The sequence below is a fragment of the Anas acuta genome, chromosome 2 (genome assembly GCF_963932015.1).
Source record: "Anas acuta chromosome 2, bAnaAcu1.1, whole genome shotgun sequence".
Classification (NCBI taxonomy): Eukaryota; Metazoa; Chordata; class Aves; order Anseriformes; family Anatidae; genus Anas; species Anas acuta.
In genome coordinates this window covers 38569684-38588550 of record NC_088980.1, presented here as the reverse complement: position 1 = coordinate 38588550, position 18867 = coordinate 38569684, and the positions used below count along the sequence as shown (strand labels likewise).

The window sequence follows — 18867 nt, the reverse complement described above, 5'->3', positions numbered from 1 at the left end:
ACAAACAAACAATCAAATGAATGCTAGTAAATATAGTGCAATCCCACAAAACAGGAAGGAAAGCATAAAGGCAAAAGCAAATTCTTTTTAACTCTGCTTTATAAGAATATTAGAGGTCATTAGAAAGAAGAATATATTGAAATCTAAAGAAGCATTAAGATCATAATAAAATAATTCTTTTATATTTAGAGTAAAATTTTACATTTTTCTTTATCAGAACACTTCATAAACATTAACTCAGACAAGTCTAATGGTCCTTTAGCTGAAGATACAGGGAAGCTCTTTAATAGGCATTACACTGAAGCCTATCACTGAAATTTACAGATAGAGATGCTTTAGAGATGCTTGACATTAGATAAGCCAAAGCACTCATCTAGCAAACAACCACTAAACTGAATTTATTAGAAAAGAACTTCTGGCCTTCTTCTGTTCTAATATACTCAGATAAGTTCTGGCATCATGAATTATCTTGAAGTAACTCTTGGCAGAGCAGAGCTGACAATGTTTGCTTTTCACCAAACGGCTGTCCTACAAGTGGTGTTCATACGCATTTATTAAAGAATGAGATTGGGCTCACATTGCTTGCTTTCATTTGAAAGCATTAGTGGGAACACTAAATGGCTACTATTTTTTGTTAACTATTTAGGAACTAATATCGAATGTCCTCTGAGGTATCAATACTGCTTTCAAATTTTGTGGAAAGTGCCAAATTATATCAAAAGCTAGTAAGGACCTAATTACATACAAAGGGGAGAAAAATAAGTGCAAGAAAATCAGACTAGAAGCAAAATATTATAAAGCTAATAAAATTAATATTTAAAGCTCTGTAGGAAAAAAAAAAAAAAAAGTTTAAACTAAAAGATTTAGGGATTGCCATAGCAGATTAATAGATGAAGAGTCGATTTAAATCAGAATAAAATATTTCTCTCTATCTCATTAGACTACTAGGATACACTATGCCATCATTAGTATTCCAAGGATGACTGTCCTCTTTCATTAACATCAATCTTAACATAGCTGGCTACTTTGGAGGGCCATTCTTTCTCTTTGAAACTATGATCATGAGCATACCGAGAATCGCCAGCACCGTGCTGTCCTTCAGGACTTCCATGGAACCTGAGCACACAAAGTAGATTGCTTGCAGGGCATCTCCCTGACGGAGGAGGTATTCCCCAGGAGCACAGAAGGAGGTTTTGATATGCAGAGACAGAGACCTGAGGCAACCACGACTGGCACACTCAAAAAGAGAGAGCTGCAAAATCTCCTTGTTCAAGTGCATGGTGATATCTGAACGCAGCTCATCTGGGAAATCTTTTAAAAGCTGCACCAAAAGAAAAAAAAAAAAAAAAAAAGGTAGAGAAAGAGAAATAGGAGTGAAAATATGTGCTACATTTTAATAAATCTTTACATGGGTAAACACTGAGTCAGTTCCTTGAAGCAAAGTATACTGCTTGCTTATGGGCAGAGCTCTGGACCGGCAAGCTGCAAGCCTACAACAACAGTGCTCTCTGTAGTCTGAGGGGATCTCATGCCTGAGCAATGTAGTCAGCCAACACTTGACCAATTGTGCTCAGACAAGATAGTTTGTGGAGGGGAATCAAAGCATAAAACACTGATGGTCTCTCCAGAGGCTGCTGCTGTTGTACAATACTCAATGACTTTCAGTGGGATTAAGGTACAGAAGGTACAGAAACTGAATCTGATCCTTAACCAAATTTAATAAAGTTTGGATATCAACTTTTTTTTTTGTTGTATCATTGAAGATCTTACTAGGTTCCTTCTGTTGCTAGGATGCTGTTAAATATCCCATTTTTTGCTGTTGTTGTGCACACTACAAGAAGAGTCTATCAGGAAAAGAATGTTCTCAACCCAAAATCTTTCTGCTTGTTTCCACTTTATGTGTAGAGGCCAATGAGTTTTATAATGACAGATGTAACAAGAGCTCTGAAGGGAACAATTCATTCAAATAACACTCCAGCAGAGAAAAAACATTATTTCTCCCACAACATAGTAATACATAACCTGGATAAATCATTTAGAACAAGCTAGCAAAGACACAGCCAGAATTCTGCCCTTTGTTTTTTACTGTCATGTCACTTTCTGTAAATTAGTCAATATTTAAAAATACAGGAAAATGAATAACTTAAGCATTTATACAATATCCTTCAGGCCAAACCACTTGTTTACAGGAATGTAAAGCACAAAAGAAAATGAAGGAGGGAGGAAAAGACAGTAAAATCACCCTTCCTTAAAAGCAAACAGAAAAAAAACAAAACAAAACAAAACAAAACCAAAACAACAAACACACAGTAGTTTTTTGTTTTGTTTTATTTTGTTTTTTGTGGTGAAAGATGAAGAGCTCACTGGGGTGTTTCTGGTATCATGCTAAAGGTTTCTGATGAGTATCTCTTCAACAGTTCTAAATTTTGAAGGACTCTGAATTTGTAATATATATGTTAATTATATTTTAATATATGTTATTAACATACTTAGAACAGATTCTTCAGCAACATTTCCTTCCTGGAAATTTCCCTCCCCTCAGTTTTATTTTTAGACATGTTTGTTTTCTATATGTAGTTTCACAGAAAACATGGTATCACAGACAGAAAATGATCCCCTGCTTATTACAAGTCAGCAGTCAAACCTATCAAACACACAATCCCCTCCCTAATTTGGTTACCTCATTGGAATCAATTCCATTATTGACAGACCATGTAGTTTGGAAATATTCAAGCATCCTTTGCTTTAGCTGCTGTGGCAGGTGATGGACCCGTATAAAATCCTTCAGATCCTTGGTTCTTGTGTGATAAAGGGACCATCTGGAGTACATCCTCTGAATTATGGCAGTCACATTGCCAAACACCAAGGCATGCATCAGAGCTAGGGAGGACAGAAATTATGTGCAATGTGGAGTGACTTGTTGATTATTAAAATGTAACAGAAAATAAACACAGTTTTCACAGAAAATCAATTTCCTGATTAATAGATAAAATAAAGCTTGAGTATAAGACTCCGTGAGAAATATACAGCAGTGTTCATATTATTATTCATTTCTAGTTATAGTCATGGGACAGGATAGAGCCACATCTGTTGCAATCTAGCCAGAGTATAATACAAAATAATGCCCAAGACTATAATGTTTATAGTCTAAAAGACTATAAGGTTTATAGTCTAAGAAAAAAGGAAACAGATATACAAATGTAGGCAGGCTTATTTGGGAAATAATGAAAAACTATTAAACAGTACAAAGACTGGACTTGGTAAACTAAATAAATTGTAATATATTTCAGAGAAATCATGCAAATAAATACAATAAGAGCATATATGAATCTAACAGGGACTATATGTAATGGAATGAGATTGTAAACAACATTTAAAGATGTATTATATTCTGGGAAACAAGATGTTAAAAAAAAAAAAAGGAAAAAGCTTTGTAATGTATAAAGTAAAAAATTGTGTAAATGAAAAAAAAAAAAAGAAAGACACATTCAAACTGACATTCTGATTTCTTATGTTGTTTGAGAAGGTCAAGTATGGTGTGAAATTGTTTATCAGAAAGTTCTGACATCCAGGAGTTTGCCTGCAATTAGAGACTAACATAGGAATAAAAATACCAGAATCAAAATTGAAGAAATACCTGCAGATACAGTGAATCTGGGTTCGTCTGTGCAGAAATGTGTTTGCTGATTATCAGTGAACAAAATTACTGTAGATTGTCTGTCATGTGGTATTGATCTGAGGTATATAACATACACATTTACAAACTGTTTATTGAAAAAAATATTAAAGATCTTGATTATTACTCTTAAGGGACATCTAGCTTTATAGTGCTTGAAAGGAAGCAGACAGACTCCTCAGAGTAGCAAAGGAATTGGTTTATAAACAAGACAAACAAGACATTGACCTCATATGGCGATTTATAGAAGTCCAGGGTAAGCAGAGAAAAAAAAGGGGAGCAGGAGAAGGAAAATATATATATTGATGGTTAATCATACTTTTTTTTTGTGGAAACAGGTGGAAAATTTCTTGGTTTAGAGAGTAGAAAAATTTTACAGGCTGAGTCAAACAAAAAGGAGCTTGTAAAATGTCTAGTAACATGTCATAGCTAGTAGCTATGTCTTTATTGTGAAGGGAAGGCAGAAAAATGGAGAAAACACTGCAGTGTCATGTATTTTCACAACACAGAATGAATTTAGAGGTGATTCACTGATATGTTTAAGTCAATACAAGTCCATTAGTAAAAGAACATAAATGAACAACACAGAAAGAAAAGGTTCAGACGTGAATATTAGAAAGAAAAAAACATGTATAATTGCAAGAACTGTAATTTCTAAGAATCAGCTGGATCAACCAAACATTGTTACTGATGGTGCAGTGCATTACTAAGTCATTAACGAAGCTTCAGCAACAAAATACAGCAGATTGGCGTAAAGTCAGATACAGGATATTATAGTAGAAATATTCACTTGCGGCTGAAACAATTCAGCCAGAATTGTTTCAATTAAATTCATCTAAACAGACTGAAGACAGTGTTTTCAGCAGAGCACTGTGTTTTAAGAATGTGATATTCACTTTAAAAAGAGGGGGGAGGGAAAAAGCAGTGTATGGATGTGGTGTATGGATGCATATGTAAAAATCACTTGTATTTTGGTCAGTATTCCACAGGGTTAGGAGGCGAACAGTGTAGAGATCTCTGTGATGTTTTTATGGGCACAAATATCATAAGGAATTGTTAATATAGGAGAATCTATCTTTGCATATGTACGCTGGAAGACAACTTCTACTGATGATGACAAGCTATTCCTGTCTGTGATAGCCATTAGATTTCTTTGTTAAAGAATCACAGACCTACCCTACTTTCTGTAAAATAACTATTAATCCATTCTCTAACATGAAGTAAGACAAATTTAAAACTTCTAGGAACTGTATTTCATAAAGTGTCCTTAATTTGAATAGTTATTCTAAATTACATTTTTCTTGCTTAAGGAACACAGGAACACTTCTGATCCCAGAATTAATATTCTGTGTAGCCTAGGAATTCTGGTTATGTTTTAGTAAGTACATTTTGTCTCCAATTTTGAGAAGAAATATTACATAGAGTAGGATGTTTTATCCTCACAATAATGCTTATCTTAATTGCAATTTTAAATCTATGCACAATGAGAATTAATACCAAGAGGCAGTGATGCACATTAAAGACGCACATACGAAGTACTGCTATACCAAATCATGCTACCCATTCCACCTGAAATTTCATAAACTAATGACTGTTTTAAATACTGGAAAAAAAACACAAACACACACAAAAACAAACAAAAAACGTAATTTTTAAACCTCAAGACATCACTTTTCACTAGGAAATTTTAAAATTAAATATCAGCCAAAACTACACTTCAAAGCATATTTTAAGAAATGAAAATATATTATATTTTAAAGTATACAAAGTCGTATTTTGTTCCTAACAGTTTTCAAAGCAGTCTGTGCTGCATGATGGCAACTCCTCCAAGTTTTCCCCCTTGGCTGATTTACTCAAATAGGGTCTAAAATACAGTTCCTCAGGAAAACATCTGCAAACCAGCCTGCTCTGCTTTCTTACCTGAATACATCTTGTTACCTGGGCTCTTCCAGGTGTAAAGTCCTTCTGCTGCTTCACAGTACCTTTACCCTTCACTTAGCAGTTCCCTCTTACTACATTCAGTCAACAAGTTCCTCACAATTTACTCAGTGCACAAACACATTAGATCTACCACTCAGTAATATAAGGAATGAAAAAGAAATTTCTAGAGCTGGATTAAATAAAAGTGTAGGATACTTTTATAGTCTACTAAGTTTTCAGAAGGTCTACTATATCAAAATGAATTAAATATTTATCATTGCGTTACTCAGAATATTGCTGGTTTCTTGATATAAATGAATACTTCTTCCTTCATTCCAACGCATTTTATGTAGTGAAAGCCCCAATGCAGAGAACACATTGTATTTTAAAGCTGCATAATATTAATGTTATGCCAAAAGTAAATTAATGTGTTCCCTGCTTTTTTTTTTTTTTTTTTTCCTGATATTATCAAAATTAAAATGATACTATTGGTGGATTCATTATAATATTGATGCTCATTTTGAGGACAGGGAAAAATAGCAATAATTAAATGAGCATTTTTAATATTACTGGATGCTGCAGATATACACTTTATAGGGTATTCATTATGTTCCTTAGTTTCTGAGTGTCAAGTTACCAATTTCTTTTTGGCCAGTTAAATTTATGCTGTAAAATGACAATCAGTGCCTTGCAGACATGCCTTGTAGAAATGCTGGGTGGTAGAAATGCCTACTAGTATTTCTAGAACAATTAGGTTACCAGAGTAAATATGAGGGGGCCTTTTGTTCTTCATAGACGTTGTGACATCTTTGAGATATGTGATGTACACACTATGAAACAGAACAGCTATTTTAAAATATTTATATATTTATTTATTTATTTTTGGAGAAAGAATACAAAGAGAGCTGCAGGTACCTTCTCTCCACTGTCTTGGATTTACCAATATCTGCAAGTGCCACTATCTCACTGGTGTTCCCAGGTACCTCATCAGGAAAGTGAACCCAACAATAAGAATAGGTAATTAACATCTGTTACAAATACAGTGAAGAGCTCTAGGCATGACAATAACACTGCAATTTTGAAGCGAATCTGAAGCAGCGATGTGGTAAAATCTACTTAGTGATAAATAAACTGCTTTGCCCTTATGGAACGCCCACCTACGGCTCACCCAACGTTTTACCTGGCTCTGTCCTGTCTCCACTACCTTTGTTCTCGGCTGGGTCCTTCAGATACGGATATACATGCAGCCAGATGCACTTTTAGGCCGACATCTTTGCCATTTTTCCCAGGGCTGTTGCAGTGACTGAATTGGAGCTGAACTTATTATTAAACTGACTGGAACTGTGCCTGGCATGTAACCAAAATGCAGATATTCCCAGGACACACAGCTGGCCCACACGCACTCACAATAGGAAGAGTTTGCACTTTACTGGGTAATGACTTTTGTTACCATAAATTATAAAAAGCTGGGAGATATGCCTGCTTCAGATAATTTATCTAGTTTTAAACCCCACAAAATATTTCCTTCTTTTTGTCAATTTAGAGTTTCTGTTTGTTTGATTTTGAATCAAAACCTAGCAAAATTTCAGCACCTATTTTACTCCCCTCTACTCTGCCCAAACATTTTACATGATGCTTAGCATACATATTTACCTCCTATCAGCATCGTGCAAATGGAGAAGATCTTTTCAGCATCAGTATTGGCTGAAACATTTCCAAACCCAACACTTGTGAGGCTGCTAAGGGTGAAATATAGGGCAGCTATATAGGCACTTCTGATTGATGGGCCTCCCAGGGTATTATTGTCATAGTAAGGAGACTCTATACGTTTTCCTAGCTCATGAAGCCAACCTGAAAAACAAATCATAAAAAAAATGACTGTTAAGGAATACTGACATCACGAATACTACACACTCCATAGAACAATATGTCATTTAAAAATACTTATTTAGAAGACACTGCATTCTTCACACTATTCCAAGAATAAAAACATAAAAAGAACAGAAACTGTAAGAATTTATACAGCATATAAAGGACTGTTTCTCTAGAGTATTGTTTTTTATGTATGACTATTTATGATAAGAACAGGATTTCTGTGTTGGAATCAAATGGTTTTGAATTGCATATTACAAGTCTAATTAGCTAATTCACCAAACCCACTAAGGCACAGAAAAGACAAAAATCATCTCCTAATAACTCTGCAACAAAAAATTCAACATTTTTTTTCCCATTAATTAATGCTTGGAAAGCTTTCTGAGATTCTAAAACTAAATTGTTATAACAATAATTACATATTTAGAGCTTTTTATATGATTCTCTTTACAGTAGAAAAGATTCAGACAATAGAACACAATTTACAAACCAGAATTAATTTTCCAAAGATGCTTCATTAAGCATTTTCTAAATTACTAATTTAATCTTTATTTTTCTTTCTTTTCATGTTGCTAAAAGAATGTATATGTGCTAGATAAAGTAGAATTAGATGCTACCTCACAGACATCAGAAAAAAAAAGGGGGGGGAAAAAAGTATGATTCTTCTTTTGGAAAAGGAAAACAACCTGAATGAGCTATGAGCTATATAAATGTAATGATTTATACAAATCGAGTTAAAAAAAAAAAAAAGAAAAAAAAAAAAGATAAAAATCAATTTATGAGCCCACTACTGTTCTGTAAGCAGTTTGCTTGGGAGAGTGAGAATCCTTCCTAGATATTCAGGTATAACCATCATAACAAAATATTCCTGTCACACAGTTTGCTTTTAGAAAAAGTAGTAGGACTTCCCCCTGTCCTAAGCTGAGAGCTTTAATAATTATGTCAAGTCATGTCTGTACTGAACCTCTTTCTGAAGCTTAACATCTCTCCCAGTTCACTCAGCATATATTTCTTAATTTTGGATAAAGAATGAATCCAAGTATGAACCAGGGGAGCTCCTCTTGTACAAAGTATTTGCAAAAGTAGGTGGTAGATTTTTAGATTTTAAGAATTTGCAGCCCAGAAAGCCAACTTGATCTTTGGCTGCATCAAAAGCAGCGTGGCCAACAGAGCGAGGGAGATGATTCTCCCACTCTATTCTGCCCCCACAGATCTATTCTGATCCCACCTGGAGTGCTGTGTTCAACTCTGGGGCCCCCAGCAAAAGAAGGACATGGAAGCTTTAAAACTAGTCCAGAGGAAGGCCACAAAGATGATCAAGGGGCTGGAGCACCTGTCCTTTGAAGACAGGCTGAAGGAGTTGGGGATGTTCAGCCTGGAGAAGAGAAAGCTCTGGGGAAACCTTATAGCAGTCTTCCAATACTTAAAGGGGGCCTACAGGACAGCTGGGGAGGGACTCTTTGTCAGGGCATGTATTGATGGGACTACAGTTAAAGGCTTTAAACTAAAAGAAGGTAGGTTTAGATTAGATATAAGGGGGAAATTTTTAACTGTGAGAGTGGTGAGGCACTGGAACAGGTTTCCTGGAGAACGTGCAGATACCTCATCCCTGGAAGTGCTCAAGGTCAGGTTGGATGGGGCTTTGAGAAACCTGATTTGGCAGAAGGTGTCCCTGCCCATGGCAGGGAGGTTGAAACTAGATGATCTTTATAGTCCTTTGCAATCCAAACTATTCTATGATTCTATTTACCCCCTAAAGCAGACTTGTTGAGTCACTACAGCTACCACACAGGGCCATCCTCAACACTACACTCTCTTGCATACTAGCCTACAGAGAAAGCTAAGCCAGAAGGACTGGGTAATAACAGCATAAGATCTAGTCATGCCTGGTAGAGAGCATCGATTACAAACAGCTATTTTGTATCTGTGGCTCCCAATTAACTAAAATGAAAGAAAAGCAACATAACTGAACTCATGCTGGCAACCCAGCTACAAGGTATGTTGTGAAGTAAGTAGTGTCAGTGTGTACTAGCAGTAATCACATGGGGCAGGCACAATATAAGATGATTGAATTTCATTGAGAATTGTAGCAAATAATTAGAAGTGTCTATGCATCAATATCTGCTGAGCTCTAATTTGCAACAACTTAAGCTGCTGCATACAAATAGTCAATACTGTAAGGACTAACACCACAGAAACTTGAAGCAAGTAAGTTGTTCCACAGTTATTGTGGTTATATTATCAGGGTTGCACTGACTAGTCTGGTTTGGGTCCTCTTGCTGCTCCATTCCAGTAGTGTAATCTCAGAAAAACATAATTTCTCCAACAATGATATGGCCCTTTATACAGCTGATTTCACTCCTTTGCCTGTATTAGAGAATGTAATCCCATACATTAAAGAGTAAAAATCTAGCAAAATCCCAAAATACAGAATCAATACAAAATACAAAATGTAGCAAAATACAGAGAGTAGAGCTAATAAAAGTCTATCTAAATATAATATACAGAAGCACAATTGTAGATTTCAACTTCAGGTTTTGAAAATATTCTAAAGGCTTTTAAAATATTCTAAAGCATATGAAGAACTTAAAAACTGACACAAATTAAATATGTTATTTTAAATAACTGTAACTGATGTGTGGATACTGAAATAATGTCCCTTAGGAAAAAATCTCTTTCCTGGGAAGGTTCTAAAAGCCACCAATTCTTGTCCTTTTCATTCCCACTCTTCTGCCCTTTGTTACATGAATTTCACATTCATTGTTAGAAAGGGTCATATCACAATTTATTTCAAGTAACTTTGTACGAAACAGTACCAGCCTCACTTTTAGGCAACTACATTACCTTTGTTAGCCAACAAAAGCAAATGAGCCTGTTCTTTAATTGACAGATACACTTAAACTGGCTTCTCCTTTACAACATACTTTATGTTCAAGGCTATTAAGAGAAGAGGAAACAAAAAAAAAAAAAAGAAAACCCTAATGAAACATCATCTCAAAAGATCCATTATTAGTAACTGAGATATGGTGCCAAAATATGTGCTTAAAGTGTATCAAACAGTATAAATCTCTATATGAGTTCAATAATAATTCTACTAGTGAAATACCAAATACAATATTAACATTTTACAGTTGCAAACAAACACTTCTAGCTAAGGAAGTCTCATTGTTACTCAAGAATAGTTTACCACTCTGTGCCCAGTTCTGTGATGTAACTTAGGATCAGATGAATAAGCTTAATCGGTAAAATGATTGACTTATCATTGAGCTACAACAGTAACAATTAGCAAATGTTAACAGTTGTTAACAATTTCTACAAAAGGCTTGCTATGTAAAGAGAAGTCATTTGATAACTTTCATTAAAGAGATTTGAGAGACTATGAGATTTGAAAGAGAAATGCAAATCTTAAAGTGAAAACCAGATAAATATATTATTCTGATCTGTAGGTAAGGACATAAACAGCTTCTCATTTCTATTTTGTCTGTTAAAGATTATTCTAATCAGGACCTTTTGAAGAAATGATACAGAATTAAGTTTCAGCCAGAGTATATATAATGCTCCAAGATCTTCCAGATCAGTTATACTTCTGAGATATTTGTTGATAGCAATATATTTTTTCCAGGTAGAGGGAAAGACAAGAAACTGTTGTCTGTAAATATTTTCATTACCCGATAGTCATGAGAACAGAAACAATGCCTTTTGATTCCTGTAGGTAACAGCTCTCAGCAAATTCTCTGGCAAACTTGGGTAATTAATTTCTGCCCTCAGGGAAGGAGAGAAAAAATAAATGTACCTCCTAGTCAAAGAGAAAGCATCCTAGAATTTAACATTATGAAACTTGTCTGGTTCTGAATTAGCATTACCTGGATATAGATCTATGACTTTGAAAACATATTAAAACATCAGTTAACATAATTAAGAGGGAAAAAGGGAAAAAGAACTCTTTTCAAAGGGAAAAAGAACACCTGTGTAATCAATTCCCTTTAGAAAAGTCAGTAGCAATTGGTATCCAGCTTCACTAGACTACTTTTTATCTCTATCTATCTATCTATCTATCTATCTATCTATCTATCTATCTATCTTTTGTCTATATCTGGGAAGTGTTCACGTACCAGAAGAAATAAACATGAATGTATGCATTTGTAGATGATGTACTTTACAACTAGCTGTAAAGCACATTATCTCACTTACAAGACATTCAGAAACTCAGTCTTCCCTGAGTTTTGTGCTTGCACTTTATAGAGCAGGTAAGTCACTCCATAATTTATAGATTCATGTTATACTATTACTTAGATTTTCCTTTTATGACAGACACTTAATATACTGAAATTTTAACTATGTTATGTGGTATTTAATTTAAGCAGCTTAGAAAATAGTTGCATTATCTAACTAATTAATTACTAATACCATTTATTCTACAAAACACACAGGGTTTTTTTGTTTGTTTGTTTGTTTTTGTGTGTGTGTGTGTTTTTTTTTCTTCCCTAGTTAGAAAGTAAACCAAAACTTTTTTATTTATTTTAGACTACTGCATCAGGAAGTGCAAAAAGGTATGTTTGAAGACTGTCTCTCAGAGTATCCCCAAACACCTGAAAGCAGGAATGCTTCCTTCAAGATCAAGTGGTCATGATGCTGGAACAAGGGTGGGACAAACCTTCTCTCAGCTGTTGCTGAGAGAATAATTCAGGGGGCCTTTCCCTTTTTGCTAGGAAACAAAGTTAGGAAGGCCTATCTGCCCCTTCACCGTTATCTTTTTATCTTTAAAGAGTATTTGAACTTCATTTATGGCCAGAACATATTCATTTATTGGCTCTTTCATCCAAGAAAATAAACAATGTTATGTAGTAGGGAAAGGGAATATGTTATGAATGACTATAGGGTAAACCTAAAGGTCCAGTATGGGATTTCTTTAAGGGCTATGTTTCGGTTTCAATAATATTTTTTCTGATTCAGCTAAAAAACTTTTGGGCTCTAAATGAAAACACAAAAAAACGACAGTGGCTTTATTAGATGCTACTTATACTTTATACTTCTACAAAACCACACCTGACAGACTTGACTATAGAACAGACTTACATTTTTTAGAAAAATCACATTTATCATATTCTAAGTGCTCATTGTTGTAATTAAAACAGTAGAATTGATCAAAGGATAAGAAAAATGTCTTTGTGTCTTGAGTGTATATTGAAAAATATCTTTGTGTCTTGAGTGTATATTGAAACTGATAGTTCATGTGATTTTATTAACACACAAAATAACAGCAGTCACAATCCCAGAACTGTACCTTGGAACATAGGAAATATAAACAAGCAGCCAAATAGTAAAATAAAAAAAAAATAAATAATAAAACAAAAAAAAACTTTTAACACAGAAGTTTGTGTATGTCATGCCTGCTAATCTAAGTAGAAGCAAACAGTTTGAGGTTAGTAAGGAAAAAAAAAAAAAAGTAGACAAGAAATTATATCCTTTATCAATGGGATAAATTTTTTAATGAAAACAACCATGTGCACTGAGGGGTTTCCCACTGCAGCAGTCCCTGGTCACTACTGACAGTCCTTATTTCAGATCTACAGCCAGGAAACAAGGAGCTGCAGGTATGTTAGATGAAGTCATAATACTCTTCTAGGATTTGGGAATTTTACCATTGATTTTATCATCTATGCCATCACCAAGAGAAAGTTTGAACTTGGACACTGAGCAGTCAGAAAAGAAAAATAAAGATGAAAATAGAAGGCCCATGTATGTTCTATTGTTTCATAAAGCTTACAGACTCAAGATACATTAATTTCTTCAATTGAAAGCATCTGATCAGTTTTGAAATGCCTGCCTCAAATTTACCCTTTGCGGATATATTGACTAGTATTTTTCTTGGACTCTGGTCTAGAGAAAACCATCTCTTTCCCTAGAACCTTATGAAACGTTTTTAAACAGTCAGGAAACATGCAATGAGACAGATGTTTTAGGCTTTTGAAACCCAAGGAGCTTTCCAAACGAAATGTGTACTCCCTCTGGTAGCAGCATTTTTAGATACAAGCTTAACCTTTGTCAAGTCTACTGAAAATTAATTTAATTTGAAAAGTGACATCCTATGGAATTCTTTTGTAAGGCTGACTAATACTCTTTGTAAATAAATTGGCTGTTGTATTTCTAATTGAACATAAGCTTAGAAGCTATTGTACAAATAATTACATTTTGTAGAGCTTTAACTCATGTAAGTAGACAAAGTCATAACAAGATATTGACCATTGTAGTCACTGAAAATGAAGCTTTCACGGTGCAATAAATATTCAATGAACTTAGTAGTTTCAGGATGAAGAGGTGCTCAATAAAGGGATTAAAAAAAAACAAAAAACAAAAAACAAAACAAACAAACAAACAAACAAAAAAAACCACCAAAAACACAACACACAAAAAAGCAAACAAAAACCTAAGATCTAAGTGTAATATCACTAATAACAACAAAAACAGCTGAACGCACAGAAGTACCAAAAAAATGACAATTAAGTTTTAATTATTTGACAAAACTCAACTCTAAATTGACTGTGAGAAGGCTGCAAATATCATTGCTTATAGTAAGAAAGTAAAATTTGTATATTCTTGTGATAAAATTGATGTGCCTTTGGGAATACTGGCAAAATTCCTCCATGGGAACATTTCATCCATTTCATCTCTAGTCATCAGCAATATTTGGTTTACATGTATTAAATAATTAATATTTTCATTTAAGAAAGCCACAGGTGCAAGGAGAGAGACTTTATTCAAGAGGAGCCTTTAATTCAGCCCAATGAAAATACTATAACATGTTCATGGATTATAATACTCTTTCCAAAGTTTCTCTGGTTGATCACTCCAGGAGACATTCATAGCTTGTAACTGATAAAGAAATAGGCCTGATTTACAATGCTTGTAATACTAGCATTTTGTAAAAAACATTGTCAGAAAGACACCTTTTAAAAAATACTTCTTTAGTCAAGCAAGAACAGGCTGAAATTCTGTAGCTTTGCCACCTAATGCAAAATGCTATGTAAACACTGCACAAAGCACAGTGTACCTGAATTACTAACAGCTGCACACAATTCAAGCCTCAGATTCTTCACAAAACTTCATCATGTGCTCGCATTAAACATTAACATTACTAGATGATGAAATCCCAACTTATTTTGACTGCAAAATAAAGTTTTGCTCTTTTTCTGCAGTTTTGTTTGTCTAGACAATTTCCTGGGGACTAGTCTAGACACAATACCACAGTCAGAGCCTCAGATATTTCTTAAGGTGCAAAATATAGATAGTTCATGTGAATTAGTTACTTACATTTTTCCTTCAACATGTGGATAAAAACCCTCTTTCCAAAGAAGTTATTTCATGTCAACGGCTATAGAGCATTCTGGTGAAATATGAAAGAAGCGATGGGACCAGGATGGGTGGAGACAAGTCTTTTTGAGTGAAGCTCCAAGACAGTCTCCAAACAGTTAGTTGGTGCTCTGCATAACCCTAGAGGTTAATACCAGACTTTTCCTCCATTTGTCATGTGGAATGGGAACTTGATTGATGAGCTTGCCCTCTTTGGTGGGCTGTCTGAGGCTGGCTTGGCAGGCTTTGGATGGCTTGTCACTATAACCTCAACCTGTGTTATTACTTTGCTGCCACGTAAGGCTGCAGACTATGTCTCTGGGGCACTCAACTGATATTCTGTAGATGAATAAACAATCCAGAGAGTTAGACAGATCTTTTGTTCATGATGTTGAGGAACTCTCCAATACATCTTTGCCACAGTCTCCTAGTATAACACAAATATAAATATTTCCTTTACAGTAGAGATGTGTTTATTCCAAGATCTGACTCTATTACACATAAGGTTCTGTTTTAAGATCTAACTAAACAGATTTGCAAAGAACACATTTCCCTTAATATTTTATATTTCTCTAAATATTTTTGCTTACTGTTGCATAGAATCTCCAGTGTAAAAGGTAAGTGCAGCTGCATTCCTGTAGAACTAGGACATAAGTTGCTCAGTCTCATTTATCAAGTAGATAAATGTAGAAAAGAAACACACTGGATACTCTTCTCTGTGGCAAGCATGCACAAATCTTCTCTACAGTAACTTGTCAGATGGCTAAATTTAGATACATGGGAGATTTATATCTTTCTTGCTTTTGCAAGCCAGTGTTTTTTTCTTCTTCCACACTTCATTGAAAAGATCAAATGGGGATGTCTGCAATATCCACTTTTGTGACAGTCAGTTAATATGCAAAAAGTACTGTATATATCTACATATTTTAATGGAACTTTTTTATTTTTATTTTTTATTTTTAACCAGCAAAGTGTATTGATATAGCTCTGATGCCATTGATTTATTTGCAGTGAAGACAAATGACTTTATTCTTAATTATCCTTGTTCACCAAGAAAAAAAGTTTGTAATAAACTAGAATAAATTAACAAATTAACTCTATTTTTTTTTGTCATCTCATATAATGTTCACTTAATTTTTAAGTTATAGGTAACACATGCAAGGCTAAAGATATAAGTAATTTAAGAAATAAAATTACAACTCTATCACTGGAAATATATAAATAATTTGTAAATCATCTACTTTTCAAAGAGTCTCAGCATTTCACATTGCTGTTCCTTAGGCATAGTGAATACTAGTCATTTTCTAGGCTATCAAACACCTTGCAGCTAAGTGTGGAATTAGAAATGTTAGTGTTTTTAGTTCACTCAGTGAAAAGAGCATGTTCATATATGCCCTCTTTGCTTCCCTGTGCTCCATCAATCTGTACCCATCTGTTAGAGCTTTTCTTATCTCATATTTAGAATTTAATACCCTTTTGAGCAGCCTTTCTATTCTGTGTTAATTGAGCAATGGAGACGAGAGGGTCCTGACCCATAACTAGGATCCCAGATGCTGTTCCAATAAAATTAAAGGTTCTGACACTTTTTTTATGTTGTCAGCTGAAGTGTTAGGAACCTGCTTTGCAGTTTTATATGTTCAGAGTCCAGGTTTTGCAGAAAAAGGTTATAGCTACTACAGGTGATATGTTCCTCTTTCTTTTAAGAAATTATTACCCTCCTCCTTAAGGCAATATGAATCGCACTAACATGAAACATTTGTTATCAAAATATGAAGAAAAAAAAATACCCCCCAAAACAAAACAAACAAAAAACTTAAAGAACATCAGTTTTTAAGCTGCCAGCAAAATTGTGGATCTACATGTAAGCAGTGTGCCATAGTCTAATTATGTAATTCTTACCATAGTTGGTAAATTAATTTCACCTCTGCCCTGATGTTCTCATCTGTTCAGTTCTCACCACCAAAGAAACCCAAGCTAGAGTCTTTTGGCACTTCATTTATATGGCAATTTCTTGTTCCTGAGAGTGAGTTTAATATACTCACTTGTGAAACAGAATCTGTAAATAGATGGATGCAATGACAGAGGTAGTCTATACCTTAAAATCTGTGTAAAACAAAGAGATACTTATTTGCAAAAAGAAGATCACATATTTTATAAAAACAGTGAAGCGTGCTACACTCTGTGCTACTACTGCCTGTTAGCTAGTAGTCTGCAGTAAGAGTTATCTCTTCTTCTCAAAGCTAACTAATACAATTGTCAACCCTGCCTCACTTCTGCCACTTCCCTCACTCCACCAATCATGGCAATTGTCAGCAATTTCTATCCATTTAAATGCAGCCTCGCAACTTTACAAAACAGGGGCAGATGCCTCAGCACATAAATATTTCCTTGAGTAATTCTAATTACAAATGAAAGGATTAATTCAGAGTTGCAAAAACACCATGCTAGTTTTCATATGGCTACCCAGCATAATCACACAGGGGATGTTATGAGAGTAAGAGGTCAATTCAGGTCATTATAGACTGTTACAGTGTACGTGACCTCCATTTCTCCTTGTCTTCTACACTAATAGCATCCATGTTAGTTAGGTAACAGCTAAGTATGCTAACACTCACCACAATCCTATCCTTGCTTGCTTCATAGATTCCACAATATAATCTAAATCTTTTCTTCTGCATTCTTACTTAAGGAGCCATTCCATTGCTTTCTTTGAAACAATGCTGCCCTAACCAGGCAGTCATATAATAAACACTACATTAAATTAACACACTGTTTCTATTAACTCAATGTTTCTATTGTTTTACATATCAACTAGTGTTACACAGAAATCCTTCATTTACTCTTGCCTTCTCTTAATCTTCTAATCCTTGAATCAATAACCTAAGTAACAATAATTTCAATATGATTTTTTCTACGTATCATTTGAATGAAGCAAGTTGAGATCCAAATACAGTGAGCTTTTGTGAGGGGGTACAACAGGGGATACCTCACTCCAAGGGTATATCTTAACATCATAGCAAAACAAGAAAGCTAGTGTGTCAATGGGAAAGCACTCCATGTGTTTAAAGTGACAGTTCTGAGACTAAAACACCCATATCTACAGATCTGAGAAGTCATTTTGAAGGGTGTGATATAATCCTATGCGTTGGCATTTTTATCTATAGTTATCTTACATCTGACAATGAAAAATGATTTAGTATAATTAGGTATAAGTTTTTTACAGAATCTGGCTTGTGTAAAATTTTATAGAATGTAGAATGTCATGACCTCACAATCTTTTTTTTTTTTCTGAAAGTAGTTACTAGTTCACCTTAAACATTGTCAACCAAAGGTCAGTTAAAGTGGAAGAGAGTCTGGAAAGAAAAGAGTCTTGAATAATTTCTTCATTTTTATATGGAAATTATCTTCTATTCTGGTAACAAGAAAACCCTTCTTTCAACAAACTGTTGCTCTGCTGAAGGGCAGAAAAAAAGATAGATAAATAGAAAGTAGGAATATACATAAATGACATTTCTAGATTAAAAATGTAATGAATGTTTGCACTGTAGAAAGAAAAAATATAGCAGGCACTATGGGATCACTATGGAATACAATATGACATTCTAAAACGCTAGGGATTCTACCTAAAATATGTGGCTGATAGAGGCAGTCCACTCAAATAAAATGCAGTTGCTGAAAAGGTTTCAAAAAATGTTGTGAAGACTTCCCATTTTTAAGTTGGATTGAGACATACTAATTTTAACAATCAGGCCATGGTCTTTGAAACCAGAGGTAGTAACTTCTGAGAAATTTTAACAAAACCTCCTACTCCAGCAATGTGTAATATACACTTATGTTTTAGCAAAGCAGTACAAAGTTCTCCATGAAGTGTAGTGTAATCCCAGAACAAGATGTCCAAAGGAGATGGAGGAGTCTCCATTCTTGCTAGCTTTCATGATTTGAGTGGAACTGATTTGATTAATTGCTGATGATAGTCCTACTTCAGCCAGCTGGCTGAACTAGCTAAACTCCAGGGGTTCGTTCCAGCCAAAACTCTATGATCAGAAGTA

At 34.6% G+C, this 18867-nt stretch overlaps 1 protein-coding gene across 1 annotated transcript in view; it reads right to left on the bottom strand.

Annotated features, from left to right (window-relative positions):
• KCNH8 (potassium voltage-gated channel subfamily H member 8) overlaps positions 1-18867 on the bottom strand; it is a 181283-nt gene that overhangs the window by 35787 nt on the left and 126629 nt on the right. The window contains exons 8-10 of the mRNA XM_068674337.1: positions 7250-7447; positions 2681-2880; positions 1072-1321 (exon numbers count right to left, since the gene is read on the bottom strand). Coding sequence (XP_068530438.1) covers positions 1072-1321; positions 2681-2880; positions 7250-7447 — 648 coding nt within the window. The remainder of the gene's footprint in view (positions 1-1071; positions 1322-2680; positions 2881-7249; positions 7448-18867) is intronic.